This window comes from Atractosteus spatula, chromosome 1, assembly GCF_055471065.1.
Source record: "Atractosteus spatula isolate fAtrSpa1 chromosome 1, fAtrSpa1.hap1, whole genome shotgun sequence".
NCBI lineage: Eukaryota > Metazoa > Chordata > Actinopteri > Semionotiformes > Lepisosteidae > Atractosteus > Atractosteus spatula.
The window spans coordinates 38,564,211-38,588,776 of NC_142706.1; the positions used below are offsets into that span (position 1 = coordinate 38,564,211).

The window sequence follows — 24,566 nt, forward strand, 5'->3', positions numbered from 1 at the left end:
AGATTGCAAAGTCTGAAAAGCTTGATGGAATGAATGAAATTTTTTAATATTCTAGTTACCTATTATGAGTATTGTAGGGAACAAAGCTTATAATTTAGGCATCTTTAATTCACGTAGACCTGAATCTTCAAAAACTTGTTCAGTTAGCATGGCTGCTTTGCAGTGCTGGATCCCTGGGTTCAATTCTGAATCTGGGGTGCTATCTGCTGTATGTGGTGTTTGGATGTTCTCCCTGTTTTGCATGGGTTTTCTATGGGGGCTCTGATTTCCTCCCACAGACCAAAGACATACTGTAGGTTTATAGACATACCGTAAGTTACATACAGTACACTAGGTTAGTCAGCGTGTCTGTCTGCCCTTGATGGACTGGCCCCCTGTACAGGGTGTACTCTGTACCCATTGTGCCCATTGCTTGTTGGGATAGGCTCTGGCTCCCCTGAGACCCTGAATTGGAGGAAGTAGTTAGAAAATGGATGGATGCATTGAGTGTTAACAACTAATCTATTACAATTTCCAGTATGATCATAAATCTTTTTTTTTTACTTGTGTAGCATGTCTTATTAGTGCTTCTGTTTTCCAACTGAAGCAGTTGGAAGGCAGGTACTTTTCCTAGACTTAATGATCATGTTTTTGTAATATTCATTACTGATCCAGTTCCCTACATTACATCTATCCTATATATCGGACATGAATTAAAATAGACTTGCAGTGTAAATATGATCAAATTAACAACTATTACTGCTCCCACCCATTTCACTATTCCTATAGTTACTAATACCATGATTTTACTAGTAATAGTATTTAGTGCATACAATAATGATTGCAATAAAAAATAAGACTGCCACCTGGCTCTTAAAATTGTGGGTTTATATCATTTCACCAGTTGAACGCATAAAGTTGGCTACTCCTCAGCACAAAAAGTAAAGACCTACAGTACAGTCATCTTTCCATTTTTGTTTTCTACAGGCGAATTTTAAACAGAATCTTGCGGGCGGTGTGTTACCTCCTCCTCCTCCTGTGTTTCTACAGTCATGATGACCGCAGGGGTCCAGAGAGGCAGCTCCAGACTCCGCTAGCCGAGAAAAGTTCTCATGGCAGGATACAAATAAAACCGCTGTCCGCCTTTGTTTGTTTTAACTGCTGAGACAACTCCAGCTTCGAGGACAAATAAAACTTCCTGACACGCAGCAGTTTTTCTTCTCGAATCGTTTTACATAAGCCTATTCGTGTAAAACGGTGTACATAGCTGTGCTTCTTTTTGTGTAATTTTTAAACCAAGCAAGCGTTTGAATTGATCGTTTTTCTCGAGTCAGGTGTTTTTCTTTATGACTTTTCAGTTGCTGAAACAATACGATCGTGCCTTTCTGGAGAAGCGTTTTAGCTTCAAATGATTTATTATTTCAGGTGTTTGAACGCACTTTTGCATTAGCATTGGATATTGTTATTTTAAACCATTTCTTTTGCTGATATACTTTAAATGTACAGACCTCAAAGGGTAAGATTATGCTCTTAAGACAAGTAAACTTGAAACTTTTTTAATTGAGATTTTTTTTAATATACTGCCCTTTCCCTGCTCTCGTACATACAGTACGTTTCAAGTGACACATTCAGTACTATAGGTTATTCTTTTAGTTTGCAAATTCATTGTGAAACTAAGAATGAAGCTTTTTTTATTTGGAGGAGTTTTACTCGTCATCCAAGAATTTATCGATGCCGAGCCTAGACCCAAGTGTCCGTCGCGCTGCGATGTGAGTAGGTGCCCGAGCCCCAGCTGCCCCAGCGGCTATGTTCCCGACCGATGCAACTGCTGCCTGGTGTGCGCCCACGGCGAAGGAGACCCTTGCGGGCGCAAGGATGACTTGCCTTGCGGAGACGGTCTTGAGTGCAAGCACCCGGCAGGAAAGCGCCTGGCAAAGGGGGTCTGTCAATGCAAGCTAGCCTATAAGGTTTGTGGCAACGACGGGAAAACTTACGGCAATGTTTGCCAGCTGAAGGCGATGAGCAGGAAAGCTCTGCAGCAAGGACTGCCAGCGATTATCCAGGTTCAGAAAGGACCCTGTGAATCAGGTAAGTCTTTTTTGTTTCAAGTCCTGACATATCCTACAAGATTTTGTGATTTCTTAGTTTTAATTTCATTGGTGATTGACTCAATGCTATTTTTTCCTGCAAAAAATGGTTTATTAAATGAGTTGACTGGAAGGCTCTGTTACTAAAAATCCTGTTTAAAAATGACAAAACCTTTTGGTTTTCTCAGTAGTACAGTAAGTCAGCACTGAAAAGAATAAGAACTGCATTCATATCTGAGTTTATCTCTGATGAAGATTAATGCAATAACAATAATATTCGATCTATATACTTAAAATGTCTTTCATATACAGTATCTGAAATACATGGTGATAATAATAATTAATAATTGCTTACACTTATCTAGCGCTTTTCTGGACACTCCACTCAAAGCGCTTAAAAATAATAATTGCTTACACTTATATAGCGCTTTTCTGGATAAACTCGCAGTTTACTGGCAGTTAGAGGAAAACATTTTATGAGAGGTCTGCCAATTCACAGATTTACAAGATATTTAATAAGTTCCATTTAACCTTTGAAAATTATCTCACTTCATAATTCCTTATTAATATTGCAGAGGAGAATTGGCAGGTTGTCTAAGATTTGGAACAGGGCAACCTCTTGCTTTATTAACTATAAGTGTTTCTACTGTGTTGTTTTGCAGATAAAAAATGTGTTTACATCAAGATTTTGTTTTTAGATTGGCATAAAATAAGACTATAAGAATAATGCGTTCTTGACTATTTGTGTAAAATACAAATGCATTGAATACTGAAAGTAAGGCAATGTTTCTGTTGTGCAAAAATCAGATTTGCACTGGATGTAACTTTGTGCTTCATTGCTACCCAGTAGAGTTTTTGCACAGATGCTCTCCTTTGATACTCTGTCAAAGGGTGACATGATCTGCCAATTCATGCTCTCAGCCCACACCTTCAACATCCTATAATAACAGCTGTTAGACATGTGGCACAAACCCCTCAAAGTTTCTAGATTGTCATTCTGCCCAGTGGATGACAACTATCCAGCAAGCATAGCTTGAACCCTGTCCTGTGCCACTGAGCAGTTACAGTTATTCATTACCATACGCCAACAAGGCTACAATGTCTCTTCTATTACTGCTGCACCCTGAGTGTGGTAGCTAAAATGCCTCTGTCATTTCCTGCAGTTGACAGGAATGTTTTTTTTCAGTCCCAGACAGCTTTACTGTTTTCAGAGTTCAGCAAAGAACAGCACAATTGGTAAAAGTTTCATCTGAAAAACCATGCCCTTTGGTGTTAAACAGCAATTTGTGTTTGTTTCCTGGGAAATGTTACCTTTATTTTTTTGTCTGTCAGTGTATAAAAGATTAATCATATAATAAACTCACTAGTAAGTAGGACTATTGATGGTATAATTTAGATGGTAAGTCATACGGTGATTTTAAAGTCATAAGAAATAGATGATAATTGCATGCATACGACACCCATGGTTTTACCAGTTTCAATCACACTGCATTGTGGCCAAATCTCAGTGACCCAGAGGAGGAACACATTCTCCTGTCAGAAAGTATCTGTGATTGATGCATATCTGGTGAACTGTGCGTAATGATCCAATGGCAGGATCATCAGATTCAAAGAGACTGCAGCAACTATGATTGACAGTATGAGAAATCTAATGAAGTAAGAGCAAACTGTTTGGTGTTGTTTATGCTCAGGTCTCTCAAGACAATTTATTAAGGCAGATTAGGCAATCAGAGGTATGCCTGTGCCAGTTAGTTATAATTAGGACTCTAATTACTTGTGCTAATGAATCTAGATGTAATGAAAGACCCATAACCAACAATATAGTAATCTATGATTGTTATAACAATTTTTCAATGTGACCAGGCTACATGATTATGAAGAAGGCTCTACAGCTGAAATGTTGTGTTTCTTTTCTTTTCAGCATGGAATAAACCTTTTCTTGTTCCTTTACATGATTATATAACCAACTTGGGCAACAACCTGCTGAATATAATGGAAAGGTCCGATTTTCTCATTTTTGGTGGTGCTGGCAAAACGTTGTTTTTGAACAGCACAGTAATTGCAAACTTTTGGAGTCAACGTTTTGATGATGATGGCAGACTTTGTTGACTACATTTTGAGTCTCTCTTCCCTCTACAATGGGAATTGTAACCCTGTAATCTTTTTAACTATTTTAACCCAACTGTGCACTTCTTGGAGAAATTGGGTAGATTATTTAGTGTCAGACTGATACAGCATTTTCTTAAAGTATGGAAAAAAGCATTTAATTAGGAAGTTAATGGAATTCCAAAGTGTCTTCAAAGTGTTAGATTTCATCATTGGTTTTACAATCAAGTTTGGGAGAGACGACATAAGCTAGGTTCAGTTCTTCCCAGCTGTTCCGAAATGTAATCATTTCCTGATTCTTAAATTGTAATCATTCATTTACTATGTTAGGAACCTGTAAATACTATACATATGCCTTTTCTCCTTCTTACTCATCTTTGGATCTCTCCTCCACCTTTTCAGCTACCCCTTAAGTTCATTTCTTACTGTATGAGTCCTACAGTCAGGAGGTTGGTCAGCCAAGCAGGTTGACCCAAATATGCTATGACCAAACACTACGGGTGAGTCCTCTGTCCTCTTACATGGAAACGGAGTAACTTCCTGTTGTATTCCATGGTCTCATATGAATTGGAAAGGGCAGTTCCCTAATCTTATAACCTAATACCTGTCAAAGAAACATTAATTTAAATGACAAAACTTCACCTATAGCAACCTTTAAGTAAACCGTTCAGTTTCTTTGAGCTTATATCCAACAAAATGGTACTGGTCTCCAAAAAAGACCTGAAAGTTTGCCACACCCAGATACAAACATACATGCTCCAGAGGCAATGGAAAATAACTTTGAACAATCAGCCTGTTGAAACCAATAATTGGCTCCCAGGTGTCTCACAGCATCCTGGTTTTTGTAGTTCTGACTTGCAGGCTACAAATACTATCAAGGCAAGGTTGTAAGAGGTATAAACCTTTCCATTTCATAGTATACCCCTTCTGTTACCTTGCTTCCTAGATTATTGCACAGGATAAATGTAGGTTGATTGTATAAGGTTTTAATAGGACATAATTTGGAAAAAAAAAACATCCTGACTGACATTTGGGGTCACAATGTACGTTCAAGAGTTCTGACATTTAAAGATGTAATGTTTTAGTTTCATTATTTTTTTACCCTAACCTACAGTATTTAGTAAAGATAATACGTATGTGTTTAAGCTCCATCAATCTTAATACAAATCCTGACAACAGAGGCCTTAGGAAAATACTCATGTACCACCAATTTTCAGATCTAAACATAATTACTTGAGAACATAAAGTTGACTGTTGACTGTTCGAGTGACCAATACAAAGCTATAGACATTCACTGACTCCCAATAATGAAAGGCATCAGGCAACACTAGAAACTGGTTAAATAGATGTGTATATGTTTTTGTGGTTGAGTTTGACTTTGATTCTGAATTAAATGCCTGTGATCTTCCCTTGAGACATGGTAGTCATGAGCTGTCAGACTTGCTTATTCCTTGACACGGGTGACTGGTAAAATTACAAGCTCAGCCCAGTCTGATTCCCAGTCGTCCATGAAGTCTGTGAGAAAGCCCTGAGTGTTTTTTGACACGGAAACTAGCTACAATCGGAGTGTTTTATTCACAGTCCTATGCAACAAAATAAACTTGGTAAACGTTTGCCTTTAATTTTATATACAGTACTGTGGTTACACAGGATCCAAGCAAAGGCATCATTATCAGTTCAGATTTTTTAGAAATTAACTTACTTTTCATAGTTTAATTTTACTTGTTCTATCAGCTGGATTCATTATTCATAGTAAGTTCACTTCAAGCTATTGACACTGAGGAAGATTTGATTCCCCTGTGTGACAATAAAACATTCAGCAGTAAAAGCATACTGTAACACTGCAATAGTAAGAAGATTATAAATGTTTTTCGAATTTGATTTGTCAGCATTACGTATTGATATAATTAAAACAGCACTCTTCAACAGTAAAACCTTGTATTTTAGACTGGTGGTTAGTTTTATTAACTAACACAAAACTAGGTGTGCTATTAGGTTTTGCTACAGCTGGTCTGTTAATTCAAAATACCCATGTCACTGAACTTCTGTCTATAGATTTCTGAAGTCAGTTATGCTTTACAGTTACAGCGCTGATGGCATTTTAGATAGTTGTGGAAAAAAGAGATTTAATTATATTTTAATCCTATCGGTACAACAACCACATTCTCTCTGTGAAATCTCAAGAATATATGAACGTAGATGGAGAAACACAGGCCTATCTGTTCATTTACAAGTCTTCAAGAAACACCAGTAGTCCAATAGTAATACTACAGTAGGCCTGCTTTTGGCAAGCCAGTTGATGAAGGGTAAAGTAATATTAGAACCCTGTTTTTCACTATTCATTGCCTCTTGGAATCAGATCTGAATAGTGCTTTAGAAGAGCCTGTGGTCTAATGCATTTGAAACCTTATCTTAATTTTTCCTAATAGCAGGTAAAGCAGTTCCATGGGTTAACATGAATCAATTAGTACACAGTTATAGAAACTGGCTATGATAGCTCGGAGGTGCTGCCTTAGCTATAGGAACTAACCTCCAATGAACCTGCAGGACTACTTGTAGTGTATTTACAGTACATCACAAGTCTCTAAGCTGGCAGGCCGTGGTGATGTCCTGCAGGTCCCGCCCAGTGCTGGTTGCTTCACTGGTGATGGTTTCCTGTGACAGTTGTGCACTGAGGATGAACTCAGATGGCATCCCCTAATTAGAGCTTTATTTTCTGAAAATTACACCAAGGGAGGGTTTTCAGTATCTAGAGGTTTTCACCTCTGCCAGGGATGCCACAGGACAGAAGTCTTGCAAATGGTAGCAGAGAACTAACTAACCAGTCTGAGAGAGGATGCTACTCCTGCCACCTGACTTCTTTTCCACCACCTTGTCACCTTGTTGCACATTCATTTTTCTAAAATTTGAAATTAACTACTGGAGTCAAATTGCATCTTGTAATTCCAATTCTGTGAATACTTATGTAATCTTAAATTTAAGGCAACTCTAGTTGCATGGTTTAGAAAAGGTAACTGGTAGTACTGAAAGTGCTTTGTCGTGGCTTAAATATTCCTGATAGAAAATAGTGTGCTTAAATTGGCTGTTGCTCCTTCTCAACAATGTCACATTTGATACCCCAGAACTGTTCTTTCTCCATTTCTTTTCATCACTTAATGGTTTTTATAAATGTTTGGTTCAGATTTACAAGTACAGTATGGCATCAGCCTTCATTTTAGTGTTGTGTTGTTTGTAATTTGGCATTAGATAAGATCATTTTATTAGCCATATACAATTTCTTGCATTAGGAATTTGTCTTTTCACATACCCCAGCTTGTTCTCCATTAGACACACAGAAGCTTGGGGTCAGAGCACAGGGTCTGCCATTGTACAGCACCCCTGGAACAGTTGGGGTTAAGGGCCTTGCTCAGGGGCCCAACGGAGTAGGATTTCTCTGCTGGCCGCAGGATTTGAACTGGCAACCTTCCAGCCATAGGCACAGGTCCTTAGCCACAGAGCCACCACGCTGCCCATTAGTCATGCAGTTGTAACACATAATGTTAAAACGTGGATGGAAAAACATACAAACTGACAAGATGAAAGTTATGTTGCTTGGATCTCTGTAGCAACACTGCAAATGTTTCAGCCTCAGTTTAACCAATTATGTTCTTGAAATCAGTGTAAGTACTGAAATGAGGAATCTTGGGGACACTTTTGATCTGAGCCTTGCATTTACATCTCAGTTTTACAGTGTCGTAAAGGTGTTTTTATTTCATCTTTATAATACTGTACTGTATGTATCCATACACATCTTTCCCAGTCTGATGCAGAATGGCTAATGCAGTGTTTACAGGTGGATTAAAACTGTGGGCAAATTGCATCATGTTCAGAGCTCAGATGGTCAGATTGTAACCCAAATTAAAATGCATGATAATTTACTGTATCACCTACTTTATCTCCCTGTGGATTTCAGAATAAAATTAAATATACTGCTTCAATCCTTTAAAGACATTTTAGCTCAAGTATTAACTCACTATTACATACATGATTTTTGCTTTCTCTCAGTTCCCAACATGATGCTCAGACCACTGGGTAGCTGCTTTCTGGCTTGGATTTGTTGCTACAGGACTGTGGAATGACCTTCCAGATCATATGAGATTTGGCAGATCTGTTAACATTTTCAAATTCTCACTTCCAATTTACTGTTTTAATTTGTGTAGAACTGTCTCTGTCACTTGTGTTTTATTGAGGTGATGTAACGTGGAAGGGGCTATATAAAATATAGGTTCTTCTTACTTGTAACTTTTTATTATTGACTTTTAAAACATGAGTAAAAATACATACAATTGCTGGAATTTTGAAAATATGTTTGCAATCCCAGCACTAACCAAAACATTTACCTTTTACTACTGTACATTCACGCCAAGAATTCAATGTCAGACATTTATTTCTCTGCCAGTTTTCCACAGCTGCAGTCACATTGAATACTTCTGTTGCAGAACATCAAGCAAAGCCAAGCTGTGGAAAAATGTAAACATTGACATTTAAGTTACACACTTTAACTTATGATTTCTTAGAGGTTAAAAAAGCAAAGCAATCAAAGACAAAATAGTCTCTAAAATATAAATAACCATGGGGTGTATGTTTTAACTACAGTTTCACAACAAAACAATTAAAACATTAAAACATGGAAAACATTGTTTAATATATATATATTCAGTGAATTTCATCACCTTTAAACTAACAAAACCTTTGCTGTTCAACATGTGGTCTATCTCACTTATGACTAGAGGTCCACCAAAGAACAGAATTCCTCATTGAAGTGTTAGATGTTAACTCACTAAAGCATCATGTCAGTGTTAATACTATGCAACGAATGTTGTTAAAGAAGTCAAAATGTTGCATTTGTACAAAGACGTTACTCTCAAACATTCACAAACACTTTAGTGTCTCTTGTGTATAATTAAATCTGCAGTGGGACTTATGATACAAAGGATGGATATTTAGATTAAATGTATCACCAAAAAGCTTTTAATTTTTTGCCGTGAATATACTAAACAGAATTTTGAAATGACATAGTGGCCGATGCCTTTCTGCAAAGTGCACGTACCTTTGCAGTTAAGTTTAACTATTGGCTACCAACTGAGGGTATAGAGTGTTGGAACCACCCTTAAATACCATGAAGGCACAAAATTATAGAGAATGAGTATGACTTAACCATAGCCAAAAATGTACAGGAAATGGTGTTTGAAGAAGGATTCAGTTAACAGTCTGTTATAAAACCTGTGTTCCATGATGCTATGTGCTGGAAATAACTACAGTAGGTGTAATTGCCTTTTCAGAAAACAACCCAAAATATTTCAAGATCCGTGAGTCTACACAGAAAGACGTTTATATTCCATTGGTTATTTTAAGGTACATGTACATTAATTGGTATTGGGTCTTGCAGGGAGACCTAACTGTCTTGTGTGTGCCCAACAAAACAGAAAAAAAAACGTTCTTTTCAGATTGCACATCCTTTCTAAAAGGGGAACAGATAGCATACTTTAACAATACACACAGAGTAAATATTTAAAACTGAGGTCACAATCATACTGGTATTTATATAAACACAAGTTACTATTGTACCTAAAGTGTACTGTACTGTATGTTTTACTTTGTTATAAATACATTTTATACTACTGTAGCAGTAGTAAATTATAGTGAGATCTCAATCTCAATCATTGTTCTCTCATTCCTCGCAAAGATGCTATACTATTACATTAAAAATATTTCAAGTGTGCTTTTCAGCTGTTAAGAAGGTTTAACAACAGGTATGTGTACTTTCAAAAATGCTAAGAGAGCTCTCTTTTTGCCTCATGTTGCCTCCTGCAGGGATGCTTCCTAAAAATACAGAACTGTATTATTTTTATTAACAGAATTTGGAAGGGAGACATTAAGGCGATGCCACTTTTGATAGTTTGTGATCTTTTCCACTGTCAAAAACAGAGTATACTGTCCCTGAGCAAGCAAGTGAACAGAACAGGAAAACATTCTTAATAACACCTACTTAGGCATGTCTCTGGAACCAAAGTTATTAGACAGTAAGCAATGATATGATAACAAAAAACCCATATCAAAGTAATCAACAACTTTCTATGCTATGGGAAATAATGAGTGAATAAAAAATATAGATAAGTAGTACATTATTTTGTAGAATAGGTTTAAAATAGGGGCAATAAATAAGCATAATGTGTTTAAATTATATATTTGTTTTACAATATATTTCTTTATGAAAAAGAAAAAATATTATTCAGTGTACTTATTTTACCCAATGATTGCATTGGCTGTATTTTAACAAAATAAAAATAGTTTGTCAGTTTGTGTACTTAGCATATAAAACAGTCTATGTGCAACTGCAGAGAATTCACATCAGGAAAATATTTTGAATTTTATATTTTTTTATAACAGGTGCATTGTCATTTTATTGAACAAGTATGACTGAGGTAAATTGTTCTTGCTACTGTAATTAACACATGCCATCAGGGGGCTGATCAGCAGGGGTTCGGTTGTGAAAATCTGTGGCTGGTAGTACAGTATGTGTGGCCACTGTTGAAGCACCACATGTTAAACAACTGCAGCATATGCTTTGCACCAGATAGAAGGTGTTGTCTTGTGGAATTCTATTCCATTCCTCTCATACAGCCTGGACAAGCATGTGCCTGTATGTTGGTTTCTGAACTCTAGATTTCACATGTCATCTCATATCATCCCACAAATGCTCAGTGCATCTCAAATCTGGTGAGGAGGGTGTCCAAGGTGTAACTTACATTCTCATCTTGTAAGGAAGCAGCCATCACACAACCAGCATGGACATTGTCTTGCTGAAATAGTGTTACATCAAGATGAGCTTTCAGGAGTTTCACTTAATCAATTTCCATCAATTACTACACATGGAGTTCAGTAATGACTAAGTACTCCTGCAAAGAACATCACACTAGGGCCTTTGTTGCCTAAAATTGATGGATCACATTTAGCTGAAATTGCTGGCTCTGAACACCCCAGACAGTGAGTGAAAGTATGCCAAAACATTTAGTCGATATCCCAAATCTGTACTTCATTTTTCTATGAAGATGCAAGTTTGAAGAGTGATTTACGTTTGCTGCTGGGTACTGTATAAAACAGGTATACCCTTAAAAATGAAAGGGTGTACAGTATGGCCACCTATATTATATTCTACAGTGACATAGTTAAAACACAACAAATAGCTTGAGGGTGAACATACACTATGCATATTCTGGTATATAAGGGGACCTACTCAGATGTTCCAGAGCTGAGTGTCTGTTTTTGGTTTGTACAACCTGTTGTGACGTGTCTTGTGTTAGTTCCATTTTTAGTCATCAAAGATATGCTGAGATACTGTTTATTAACATGAACAATTCTTTCTGCTAGTATAGGTCCTCAACATCCCAACAGCCCAAGGTACAAGTTTAATTTCATCGCAGACGTTGTAGAGAAGATTGCACCTGCAGTTGTGCATATCGAGCTCTTCATAAGGTACGCATTCTAAAGGTGAAACATTAATTTGGATGAAAAGTATTTAAAATGACGTTTCACATGACATTGTTGTTTCTTGCTGATAGCAGACTCAAACTCCTTGTGTTACTGTTTTCAAAATATTTTGTTAGATTAAGAGATGGGAAAGTATGGACAATGGAGCAATACACTGAAATGCACAAATTAAATTAATCTGTTAGATCAGTGATATTTTAACAATATAGATTTCCATTTTGTGATACGCACAGACAAAACAAAACTGCCCATTTAATGTTAATATCTTGCCTCTTTGTTTTTCTTTCAGACATCCTTTGTTTGGTCGTAATGTGCCATTGTCCAGTGGATCAGGATTTATCATGACTGAGACGGGACTCATTGTGACAAATGCCCATGTTGTCACAAGCACAACTGCTGTATCTGGTCGGCAGCAGTTGAAAGTTCAAATGCACAATGGGGATACGTATGAGGCCACTATTAAAGATATAGACAAGAAATCAGATATAGCGACTATTAAGGTTAATCCTCAGGTATGCACATTTTTTCACAAAAATGTAATATAGGAGAAACAGTGATTAATCTTCTCCATATATAATGTACAAAATGTATTCTATTGGCAAGCATGGATCAATGATTAAGACTCTGGGCTCAGTGCTGTGAGCTGCTTTCTTAACCATGAGTAGGGTACTACACTCAAATTGCTCTAGCAAATATTTTGCTGTTTAGATTGATTCAATTCAGGTTACCAGTGTAAATTAGAATTTGTAATTCAAGGATCAAAAGAAAAACAAGGAAAGCTTTTCCAAGTTTTTTTTTGTTTTCTGGAGAAAAAAAAGTGTTTGACCTAAAAGATGCAGAAAACTCTCTTAGTATTCTAAAGACCTTAAGCTGTCATCTTAATTGCTAGAAAACTAGAGAAGCAATAGTTTGGCAGGAGAAATCCTGGCACGTCATTATATTTTAATGACCTACAATTCAAAACAGTAAAGCAGCCCACTTCACTTCTCTGCAAAAGGAATAGCCTCTGGTCAGTGCTAAACTTGTTGTTCAGGGGTTAAAGCTAACTAGAAAGATAGTGCCTAAAAGAAAATGAGCCTAATGATGATACCTGTGTAATCTCAATGCTAAATCAACACCTATTCAAAGTGTGACAAACTGAATTTAAAGAAGCTATATGCTAACCATTTTAGGTTTAATTGTAATAAAACACAGCATCCCGTCCAGGGCGTATCCTACCTTGTGCTCAGTGATTCCTGGGATTGGCTCTGGGCCATCGTGACCCAAAATTGGATAAGCAGTTATGTGTACTGTTAATGCAGGAAAAACATATTACTATATAATGATGATATTGAATTATTATTCTCTTTTATCACTTGTGGGCTTGTTAAACATATGTTTGGGAAGAGGTCAAATTGTAATCTTGCATTTCCATTATCCTACATATATATATATAGTTCAGGTGGGTAGCTGCGTCAGCATGCGTGGGCTGCAAAGGAACAAGTAATAGGTTTATTCCATGCTGAAAAAAAGAAGAAAGAGAACACAACGTTTCGGCCGTGGAGCCTTCTTCAGGTGTCACACCTGAAGAAGGCTCCACGGCCGAAACGTTGTGTTCTCTTTCTTCTTTTTTTCAGCATGGAATAAACCTATTACTTGTTCATATATATATATATTCACCTGCTGCGTTACTTATGCTCGCAAGTTTCCTAGCACACTGCATTTCAGTCTACTCAAAGGCAGATGTCTCTTAGACTGTGTATTGATAGACCTTATCATTCTCATTCCTGCACCACTCATTTCCACTCATCATCTCCTCACATTGCACTTTCAACTGATCCTACCACCAGTCATCTGTTCCAAGTCAGGACAGGAGTTACTTTTTTGCTTCTTCTCAAATAAGCAGCTCTTTGATATGAACCTTTCCAAACAAAAGAGCTGGCTTCCAGCACCTACCAAATTAACAGCTCTTTCTCCAGTTTTCCTGATGTTGTCACCCTTGTTGGTTGGAGTGTCTTCTCCCATTCCTCCTGTTTCCTTTTTCCCCTCTCTTTTATAGACTTACTTATCTCCACTGCTTCTTTCCATTTCTAGTTGAGCATCTAACCCTGTGCACCTACTGTATGGCTTTAGTCTATCTTTTGTCTCTCCCCTTCCCAAATCCTCACTCTTACTCAAGGGTGTGAAGGCACAGCATCTGTATTGGTATGATCTTCACAGCCCTTGCTCTCCCTGTTGCCATGCTATGGTCAAGGCACAGGCAGCTGCAAAAATAGGTTATCCCTCCTCTATTAAACCCTCTGCTGGTGTCCAACTGGTACTGTGTCAGCCCTTGCCACTTTTCTCAACTTCCCTTCCCCACAAGTCTTGTACCTGTGGCTTCTCAAGTGTGCTGTATCCCTGTTCATCCTTAGTACCTTCGCTTTAGAAAGTATTGTTTCAGGATCATCAGTTCAAGAACATCTCTTTAGCTGATTACTTTTCTTCTTTTGTGGGTTCTGTATAGAATCTATCCTCATCTCTTCTGTTGTAGCAAACAAGTGGTAACTCACTATCAGTTTTTTTTTTTTCTTTTACATTAATATAATTGATCTCAGGCTACTCCTTCTGGGTCAGCACAACATCTTACGCAGCCCACCAGATTTCCAATATCAACAGACCTGTTCTGCTACTACTTGTTCTTTGACTTGACTCATCACCTGCTTCATATGTGCTTCTCATTCAATCCATGCTATGGCAAACATTCTCAAATATGTGTTGCTCCAAAATCTTGCATTTCTGAACCAACTTGATCAAACAAAGCTCAAGTGCCAATAGCAACATCATTGAGGAAATCAACATTTGTGTTTTGGGGGTTCCTTGAAACCTGTTTTGGGGTTTTAGTAGCTTTAACTTTATGGTCAGGGTAATCATTTCCTTAACCATGTGAATTAACATCAAAGATTAAAATATTAACTACAGGTATCTCTTTATATTTGTCATGTTGTCATATTTAATAGGATTTGTCCTGAATTACTGAAATCAGTGTTCTAGCCTTAACTCTATATATAGTATAAATGCAAATGAAAGACTGCTCTGGTGAAATATTATTATAATTTTTAATTGAAAAAAGTAGTTTGCTTGTAAAAAGACATTTTTTCTAAATATGACAAAACTAGATGAGCAGATTAGTTATGGAGTAGTTGCCATGCCTGCTGCAGCCAGAGGGCGGTCCTACTCTGTCCTGTCCCTAGTTTCCTGTGCTTTGCTGTCCTTCCGGTGTCTCTCTCTCTCTCTGGGACTATATATTTCCGGGTATCTCATTCACCCTCGCTTAGCATTGCTGTTCGGGTGTCCTGAGACCCGCCTAGCACCAGGTTGCCCCACGTCTGCTGCCTGAGGGCATAGGTTTCTATACGTCTCCTGAACTGCTGAGCTTGGGCTAATCCCGCCGCTACGCATATGGGTCTTTTTCATCCGACATCCGTGACAGTAGTTGCAGTTCGCTTGTAAAAAAGAGATTTTTTACAGTCTTTTTTCTCTAAATGTGACAAAATTAAATGAGTTGATTCTGCATACGTGACATGTCAAACATGTCAACTAAGTATACCAGAAGTCCTGTTGTTACATTCATGTTTTTGATGTATTAGGCAAAATGCAAAGTGTTTCATTTGTACTTTCCTCAAGCATTGGCTGCTAGGAGCACTTCTGTGGCTTGGCTGAACTACATAGGGAGTTCACTTGGCTTTTGCTTGTATTGGTGTTTAGCATCGTTTCCAAATGAGAGCTAAAAAAGAGGCCATTTGGTTTATATTGAGGGTAGACAGTCAAGGAGTATTTCCTATAAGTTGGATCAAAATCTTTTAGAAGGCTTAACATGATCCAGCTGGAACATAAAAATCCTATCAAACATTCAAAATCAAAATTTATTCATACTCTTTACCCGGTTTCTTAAATAATATGTAGTTACAGCTTTATTTAAGTATCCACATTACAGGTACTATAATAAGGTACAGTTCAATACATCTCAGCTAAGGCCTTTCTTAAAAAATGCATTGAGAAGGCAATGAGATCTTTTAAAGGATTGGCACTAGGGTGCCAGTGAGTCCGTCTTGAGAGGTGAAATGCAAGAGTAACTGAGAATTCCATGGCCTTCAACGTGAAGCAAAGTCCTGGAAATAGATGATTGTTAGACATTATAATATTTTGGTATGACATTTGCATCATTGGCCTTTGGGCACGCCTTCTTAATTACCCTTGTCGTTATGAAATGCAGTGTTAGTCTTGCCTTACCAGTGGTACTCCCAGTGCAGAAAGGCAATGTGCTCACTGTCTAAGGCTTGTGTTCTTAGCCATGAGTGTGTTTGAGTGTTTTGAATTTCATGTCACAGGTACAGTACAAAGGCCCTGCATCACTTTCCTTGATCTCTTTCAGAAATAAGGTAAATAGATCCAAAAGGGTATGGGAAGTAGAGAAATAGTAATTAAGTAAAAATAATTAGCTGTGTCAAATTTCAAGAGTGAAATTAGGTTTAGTTGCTCTGCTAAGGAGATGTATTTTTTGCCATTTACTACTCTTTACAGTACATGTCTTTCCGGCATTCTGTTTTGATTTCGCTTAACCAAATACTCCTTTGTTTGACAGAAAAAGCTGCCAGTGTTGTTACTGGGCCAGTCAGCTGACCTCAGACCTGGGGAATTTGTTGTTGCCATAGGAAGTCCCTTCGCTTTGCAAAACACTGTGACTACAGGGATCGTGAGCACGGCTCAGAGAGATGGAAAGGAGCTGGGCCTGAGGGACTCCGACATGGACTACATTCAGACAGATGCAATCATCAATGTACGGGCAACAGATACACAACCCGAGTCGTGTCTAGAAATTTGATGTTCATACTTTCTGCGTTTTTTGAGAATTGAAAATGAGAAACAGATCATTTGCAACCGTAGCATCTCTTTTGGCCTGAATGACAGAATGTACTGTATTATAGTCAATTTTGTCTTTCATCTTAGACTACTGTTGCTGTTTATTTTATTTATATTATATAGATATATATTATTACAGATCTTTTTCCATTCTTATTTAGAATGACTGAAGTGCTGAGTCTGATGTTGAAGGACTAATTCATACACTAGACTTCACTGTTGAAATGCCTTTTTTTGTGTTGAAGGTTGTGACTTTGCAAACCTGGCTGCTTCTTCATAATGCAGTTATTCATAAGGATTTTAAGTAGAACAAAATAGAACAGGCACTTTTTAAGCTTCCACTAAAATGCAAACATGATTTAAAAGTTTTGTTATTGGTTTAATGTAATGAAAATTTGCTCATGTATGAATTTTGTAATATCCTTCATTATACATTTGTCAAATCAATTCAGCCTTTTTCTCCATTTATTTTACCTTTTTTTTTCCTTTTTTCATAAATAGTATGGAAATTCAGGTGGACCTCTTGTAAACCTAGTAAGTAAAAATGATTAACTGCTTTGATTTTGAGTCAATTATATTTGTATGAAATTTAATTGAATTTTGCAACATTGCAGAAAACCTTGTTTTTAACATTAGAATTGCATTATTTCCCAACATGGTTTAAACCAAAGTTGTAATGTGTGCATCATGCATTGCACTTCAATAGATGCCAGGAGGAAGTGCTTCCCATCTCTGACATTTCAGTGATGTACTAACAATCTTGCTCCCTGCTATTCAGGATTAAGTGGGCTGCTCACACTGTCATTCTCTCAAAGTCTTGTTAATTTATTTAGTTAGGAATAAGGTACTTTAATATATTTTATACTCTGTTCTTCCTTTGTAAATAAGAAGTATCCAATAAAGACTTAAAGGGGAACTGCAACACTATTTTTATATTTTCGGGCAAGAAAGAATCTGTATTGATGAGAGCATTTCAAACCACAATGAAAGTAAAATGTACACAGTAATGTGTTAAACCTCCAATTTGCATCACAAAATAGGCACAATTTGCAGGTATGCACAGCGCCGTATTCTGTAATTCCGGCAACAAAACATCCGGTGACATGACGTGGCCTTATTACATTGTAAAAAAGGGAAGTTTATTACTACAGTTTTTTTAATCCAATAGAAATATAACTCTCGACTTTGAGACGGATTTTCCAACAAATACAAATTGCTAACTCTGCATGCAGATCCCATTGGAACATTTCTGTTGTGTTAAAATTTCTGCTGCACAATCTGATTATTCGCTCATACAGTACATGTTACTACCTTAGTCATTACAGTAACTAGTGAGCAGCAAGGGCCACTTCGTTTTTCAATTCATGCAAATTCTCTCGCCTCTGGCAAGATCAGAGGTTTTCAACAACATGGGGACTATACAGTGCTTTCACAAAGCTGATTTTGTGCTTCATTCGGAACTTGTAAAATTGTGTGATACTTTCATTCTTTTTGTTACCAATATTTAATAACCGGTCTGAGAAACTGGGACTGCAGTTCCCCATTAAACTACAAATATTTCTACTTGGATCTAGCTAAGAATAGACTGACACAAATGTAAAAGGAATATCAGATAGAACAGAAATTTAAGTTTCTGCTATAGCCTTAATCTTTATTATAGCGCTTATTATTGGAAGATGCTACTGTATATTGAATAATACATTTTCTCTTTGCTCTAGGATGGAGAGGTAATTGGAATCAATACCTTAAAAGTCACAGCTGGAATCTCCTTTGCAATCCCTTCTGATCGGATTACTCGCTTCCTCAATGAATCCCATGACAAACACAGCAAAGGTAATACAGTCTGCTTCTAATACAGTGATGGAAAAGGCTATCAGTTTAAATAACTAAGTAATATCTTTTGTAACATTTTGTGAGGTAGTCTACATCCCTTCTTTTTTCTCAACATCTTCAAGTGGTTGATAGGTTATGGACATACAATATAAACAGTAGTTCAGGTGGGTAGCTGCGTCAGCATGCGTAGGCTGCAAAGGAACAAGTAATAGGTTTATTCCATGCTGAAAAAGAAGAAAGAGAACACAACGTTTTGGCCGTGGAGCCTTCTTCAGGTGTGAGAGAGACAGGGCAGTAGGCAAAGGTAAAGTAGCGGGAGAACAAAGGTTGGGAGGGAGGAGGAGTGAGAGGCGGGAGCAGGGGACAGAAAGAGAGGCCAATCAAGAGGTGTGAAGTCAGAATGGGTGCAGAGAGGTGTGAAATGAAACTTCCAATTAATGGAGAAAATTTAAAAGAACAGTAGTCTGTCGTTAAGAGAAGGGAGAATGTGTGATCCTAGCTGCAGAATAATTTTAGTTTCGGTGGTCTTTCTGATGTATGAGTTTGGAAAACCGCTTATAAAACATATATAAGCAATATAAAACAGCTTGTTTTTGCAAAGGCTCCTATAAGTTTTAAACAAAACACTATCCTCCATATCTATTGATACCAGTGATGAAACAGGAAAATACCATATAACAGAAGGGCTACTTTCCCTGACTGTGTACATGATGTACTGCTTGTACATAATTGTATTTAATATCTTTAAAAATCAATACACAAGCAGACAATCTTGCATAAAGTACAATATTTTTGTTGTCATTAGTTGTTTCAAATGAGTTTTTTTGTGTGGTGGCACTGATGAACAAAACTCTTTTAGCATATTTTTCATGCCTTTTGTTTCCAAAATCCATGCTTTGTGTTTTATCTTGATTGTAGTACAACAAAATATTTTATGGAGATTTTATTATTTTCCACAGTCTCAGACATTGTGATCTGATACAGGTGAGATTGCGAAGGAGAAAATGTTTATACTACCCCTCCCACATTACTACAGTGACCTCTGTTGTTGACACATCTAGGTTTCTGCTTGTTTTCTGTTAAATAAAATGTAAAATAAAAAAAGATATTGTTTACACACACTGAATATTGACTTGGACAGCTTAAGCGTCATATGTTTCTAAAAACGATAGGTAATATACAGTATGTGAAAAGAAAAAAAATAATAAATTAGTCTCTCCTTTTCTACATTTGCACCTTTTAATTGACACAACTCTGAATATATTCTTAAACTGTGGTCATAAGAAAGTATGGGTAGTGAACATCCATCCAACTTAACATTGTTGGCTTGCTATTTTATGTTTTTTGACTGCAGGCATGAAGCAAGTAGTTTATTAGTGCAAACAATGAAATTTCTGCTTGATAAATATGTTAAATGTGCCTTGAACACCACAAAAAAGGGGGCTTGAGGTATCTTAAATATAAAGGATACTCTAAGGTCCTAAAACAGGATTTTAGTGCTGTGGAGAGAATCAACACATTCCTATTTTTTCTGCTCCATGTGCGTCCTTCAGCTCATAGCCTAAGTATTTCTGCACGTATCAGAGATTCTGCATCTTTTATTTAAAAACGAATAAAAATGATAATTCCTTTTCTATTTTTGGTTGAAATCTAGGCAGATTGTCTTCATTTTATCCATCCATTATCTAACCACTTTATCAGTTCAGGGTTGAGTGGAGCTGGAGCATATCCCAGCAAGCAAGGGGCACAGTCTTCATTTTATGAATTTCACAAATTGTTGGCATTTAGTGATTTTAGTGAAATGCATATATTTAAAAGAAAAATTGTTAAATACCATTATATGTGTACTCAATGTGGTATGCAAATTGTTTATTTTCAGAGGTTAAGGCAGTGAAGAAGCGTTTTATTGGCATACGAATGCTTACTATTACTCCAGGGTGAGTAGTATTTTCCTATTAAATTATGTTCATTTGAACAGTCTGTAATAATGCAACAGTACAAAGCCATAAAGTCAGTTTTGAATTCTGCTGTTACAGACCACTTAATTTAGTTTTTTATAAAGGATGTATCTATCCATGTTGTGGAATTCATTTTACAAATAAATCCAATCATTTAGCTAAATTCACCATCACCATGGATGAACTAAAATCATTCACTGTGAGTGTTGTTCTTTCTTTGATGTACAAGAAGTACAAGATGTAACTTCCAAACCTTTCACCAGCTTAAAACATTTGCACTGTCTAGTTCTTATATTGGACAGTTCAAGTGTCTCAATTCTCAATAAACATTGACAAAATGTTTTTGAATCTTTGTCAGTTATTGAATTAAAAAAATAAAATGATATAAAATAAAGAATTCATATTTCCCCCATTTCAGATCGTAACATTGTATTGTTATCATGTCTTAACAACTTGGCCGAGAAAGATAAAGTGTTGACATCACAGTACATTCTACTGTATATTCTAATCTGGATTTTATTTGGGTTTTCAATTAGGCCATGTATTTTATTTTCTCATACTGACAAGAGAAGTGAGGGCTGTTTAAACAGCTGTGTTTGCTCTTTTTTATAGTCTTTCTTCAGTGCCTCACAAGTGACTCAGCACTACACCACTGAAAGCATACTTATATTATGTTGTTTCTGTTTAAAGAATGAAATGCAGATGTTTTGCATCCAAAGATACCAATTGCTTTCTACAAGAATGAAGTGTGTGGCACAGAAAGCAGTGAAAGATATCAGAGTGCTTGTAAAAGAAAATTTTCTTATTAGGCTGTACTGACAGATTCATTGTTTATTGTGTCGTATTGAAGGATTTTAGTTTCAAAAGATTTTATCACTGTTGTAAACATACTGTACGTCTCAGGGGATTGCTGATATTCATACTAACAAACTCTTAACAATACCTTCACACACATCATGAAGAACAGTATATACTGTACTATTCTTGCCAAACATTGTAGATATTTGCATCTTAATTTCGACTACTTTCTAAGTTTCAATATCCAAAGACTTAGAATTATTTGTTTTTTAAACAGGATGTTACCAGGTGGCTTCCTTCTGAATAATTGATTGTCTGTTTTTTATAGCTTGGTTGAGGAACTGAAGCAGCAGGACTCTGATTTCCCGGATGTGAGTAGTGGCATCTATGTGCATGAAGTTGTGCCAAATTCCCCAGCTCAGAAGTAAGTGCACCCAAAAATGCTTATCTACGAGTTAATAAATATTTATATAGATTTTTTTTTTGTTTTTGTGTTTTACCTAAGGAAAAGTGTGTTTCAAGGCAGTATATTAAGTGTTTTGTGTGTTTTGGGGTGTTTTTTACTACTGTGTACTACAGTACATAGTTTAACAAACTTGAATTTCAGTAGATATGCAAATAAATAGATGTTATTAACTTGTATCTTTTCCCTACTGAAGCCTCTTTAAATCAGAATGCTCTTCTCTAATGTGTAAAATAGCTGAACATGTTTGTGGATTGATCAAGTAAATGCTTTAAATGTGTCATTCTTTAGACACATTTGCTGGGGAGTCTTGATTCACTGAACAGATAGATGCTACAAATTTAACTAAGTGCACCAAGAAAAAAATGTGTGAAAAAAATCCAGTAATTTTACATGTTTTCAATTAATCGTGGCAAAACAGTACATTTTGTTGATGTGGAAATCAACAATGATGTCAATTTGTAATATTCATCCTAATAACACTAATTCATGCTTACCAACACTTGAGTTTGTTTTCATTTTTGCAAAATAAACGTGAGTACAGTATGTTCATTAACACCAACATAAAATATGTTTCCAGTGTGGACAAAATTTAAATAAAGTTTCAAAGTTTCAGATTTCAGATCTAAAAATGTGGTAAAATGTTTGCTATTTCAATAGCACTTTGTGCACTTTATGCAGTTGTTCAGGTATAATTTATGGGTAATAGGGGATGTACTATAAATGTAGTCTAAGACTTAAAAGAGAGTTAAGAATTAAAAGAGGGAGTTAAAATGTATTTCATATCATTATTGGGAATTATGTATTGCTTTATATGGAATTACTTTAAAGTATGGACAAACTAATGTTTGAAGTTTTCTTTTCTAATGAAACAGCAAATTAATATTGACAACATTTTGTTGAATTACAAATTATGTATACACATTTGTCATTTAATATTTTCAATCAAAACTTGCATATGCAAAGTAAACAAATTTATGGGTGAAATAAATTAAATGTCAGCAGAGAAATGCAGATAAAGATCAGAAATTGACATACATTGATTGCATAAGTATTCAGACCCTTTAATATTGAAAATATACAGTAAATAAGTTCAAGTGCAAACTTCCAACAAAATTCATAATTGAAAGGTTGGAATAAGTATCTTATTATATATTACCTTTAATGCTGTTAAAGGTAAATGTTACTGTTGATTATACCTTCCTGAAACTGTTTTCTTTGTTTGTAACAGAGGTGGGATCAAAGATGGCGATATCATTGTTAAACTGAATGGACGCCCATTGTTGTCAACTGGTGATTTGCAAGAAGCCCTAATGAACGAATCACCACTGCTTCTTGAAGTGCGCAGAGGAAATGATGACTTGCTTTTCAACATTGAGCCTGATATCATAATGCAATGAAAGAGGACCACAGCCATATGGAACTGGGTAGACCATTTGTTGGGCCTTCTGCAGTGAGCTGTAGAGACTAAGCTGGATGTGTCCATCTGTGTTCATCTAGCAGTTTCATAGACTTAGGGACAGTATATCTGGACATCAATGATTACATGTTTTACAATGAATCCAGTTTTACATTCTAACCCCTGTTTCTTCAATGTCACCAATTAATTCAAAAGACTTTACACACTATGCGATAAAAAATACCACAATATTAGCAATAACATGACAGAAGTAGCATGTTGATGTAGTTAAAAAAATGTACTGTAGTAGGTTGATATCTCTTTATTAGGATAATACAGTACATTATATATCAATGAAACCTCATCCATACCTTTTGAATATATACAAAACAAAAATGACGCTGGTTCTGGAAACCTAAAATGTTTAGAAATATTTAATGGTCATTATGAGTTAAACAAAAGCTGCCGGTCAGATGGACTCTTTTTATCTTTTGTAAAGGCAGTATGTCACTGAATAATTCTTATACCACTGATGCAGCAGCATACTGTGAGTTCATTAAAAATCAGTTGGTGATTTACGCCTAGTAAATTTTTCTGTTTTCATTAAGGCAAGCTTGTGCTGAAGACTATAGAGCCATCATACCACCAGTTTGTATGTTTACTGCTTGCATCCAGTGTTGAATAAAAGTTAACAATTCCTAAAACTATTGTTATCTGATGTTTTTTAATCTAAACATTTCAGCTAATAAGTAATTCTCAAGCATACAGTATATAATGGATATATTTATGAAAAAGGAAAAGAAGTAAATGGTAGTTTCTATCCAAAAAATATAATACCAATTACAAGCCACAATTTTTTTAAAAATCAGAAGAGGCAGTGTTAGAAAATTAAGCTGTTGCTTTTTAAGCAAACCTTTTTCTGTAGGTTTTTTAAATTGGATCAAATTTCAGTTATTTACTGTAACTACATTTAAAATCAGAAGTGAAATATTCATTTTTTGAATGTTTAAATGATGGATACTGTATGTAGTATAAAACATGAATTACCATGGCTGGCTAAACATGGGCAGCACTGTGGCCTGGTGGTTAGGCCAGCTACTGTACCTCACAGCTCTGAACTAAACTACTGTAGGACCCAGAACTGAAGAAAGGGCTTCAGTCCAGCCTGGAGCACCTCCTCTTGTCCATGTTGATATTCAAGTTGTGGAGCTCTGGTTTCTTTCTGCTTCCCAAAACATGGCGGTTAGGTTAATTGGTGTGCCTGTGTGTGCTCTGCAATGGACGGACATCTCATCCTGGGTGTGTTCCCATGTTGTCCCTTGTGCCTCTGGAATCAGCTCCATTTTGCTGCAACACTAACCAGTGTTGGCTTTCTGATAATGGGTGGTTTTTATTTGGGAAGCTTTACAAAATATCATTGTATTTTTGAAAATATGCCCTCTTGAGAATAATATGTTGCACTTGTCCTCTTGTACCATCTACCTGAGCGTGGCACACTGGGGAAATAAAGTTTACTGACCCTTTGGATTGGC

General features: G+C 36.4%; 1 protein-coding gene across 1 annotated transcript; it reads left to right on the plus strand.

Annotated features, from left to right (window-relative positions):
• The first annotated feature begins 1,042 nt into the window (after nt 1-1,042).
• On the plus strand, nt 1,043-23,738 carry LOC148840863 (serine protease HTRA3-like). Its single transcript, XM_088918520.1, has 9 exons — nt 1,043-2,067; nt 11,588-11,687; nt 11,992-12,214; nt 16,306-16,500; nt 17,085-17,117; nt 18,302-18,416; nt 20,296-20,353; nt 21,501-21,596; nt 22,867-23,738. Exons 1-9 carry the CDS (start codon nt 1,659-1,661, stop codon nt 23,033-23,035), a joined length of 1,398 nt encoding a protein of 465 aa, XP_088774646.1. The 5' UTR covers nt 1,043-1,658; the 3' UTR covers nt 23,036-23,738.
• The last annotated feature ends 828 nt before the right edge of the window (nt 23,739-24,566 follow it).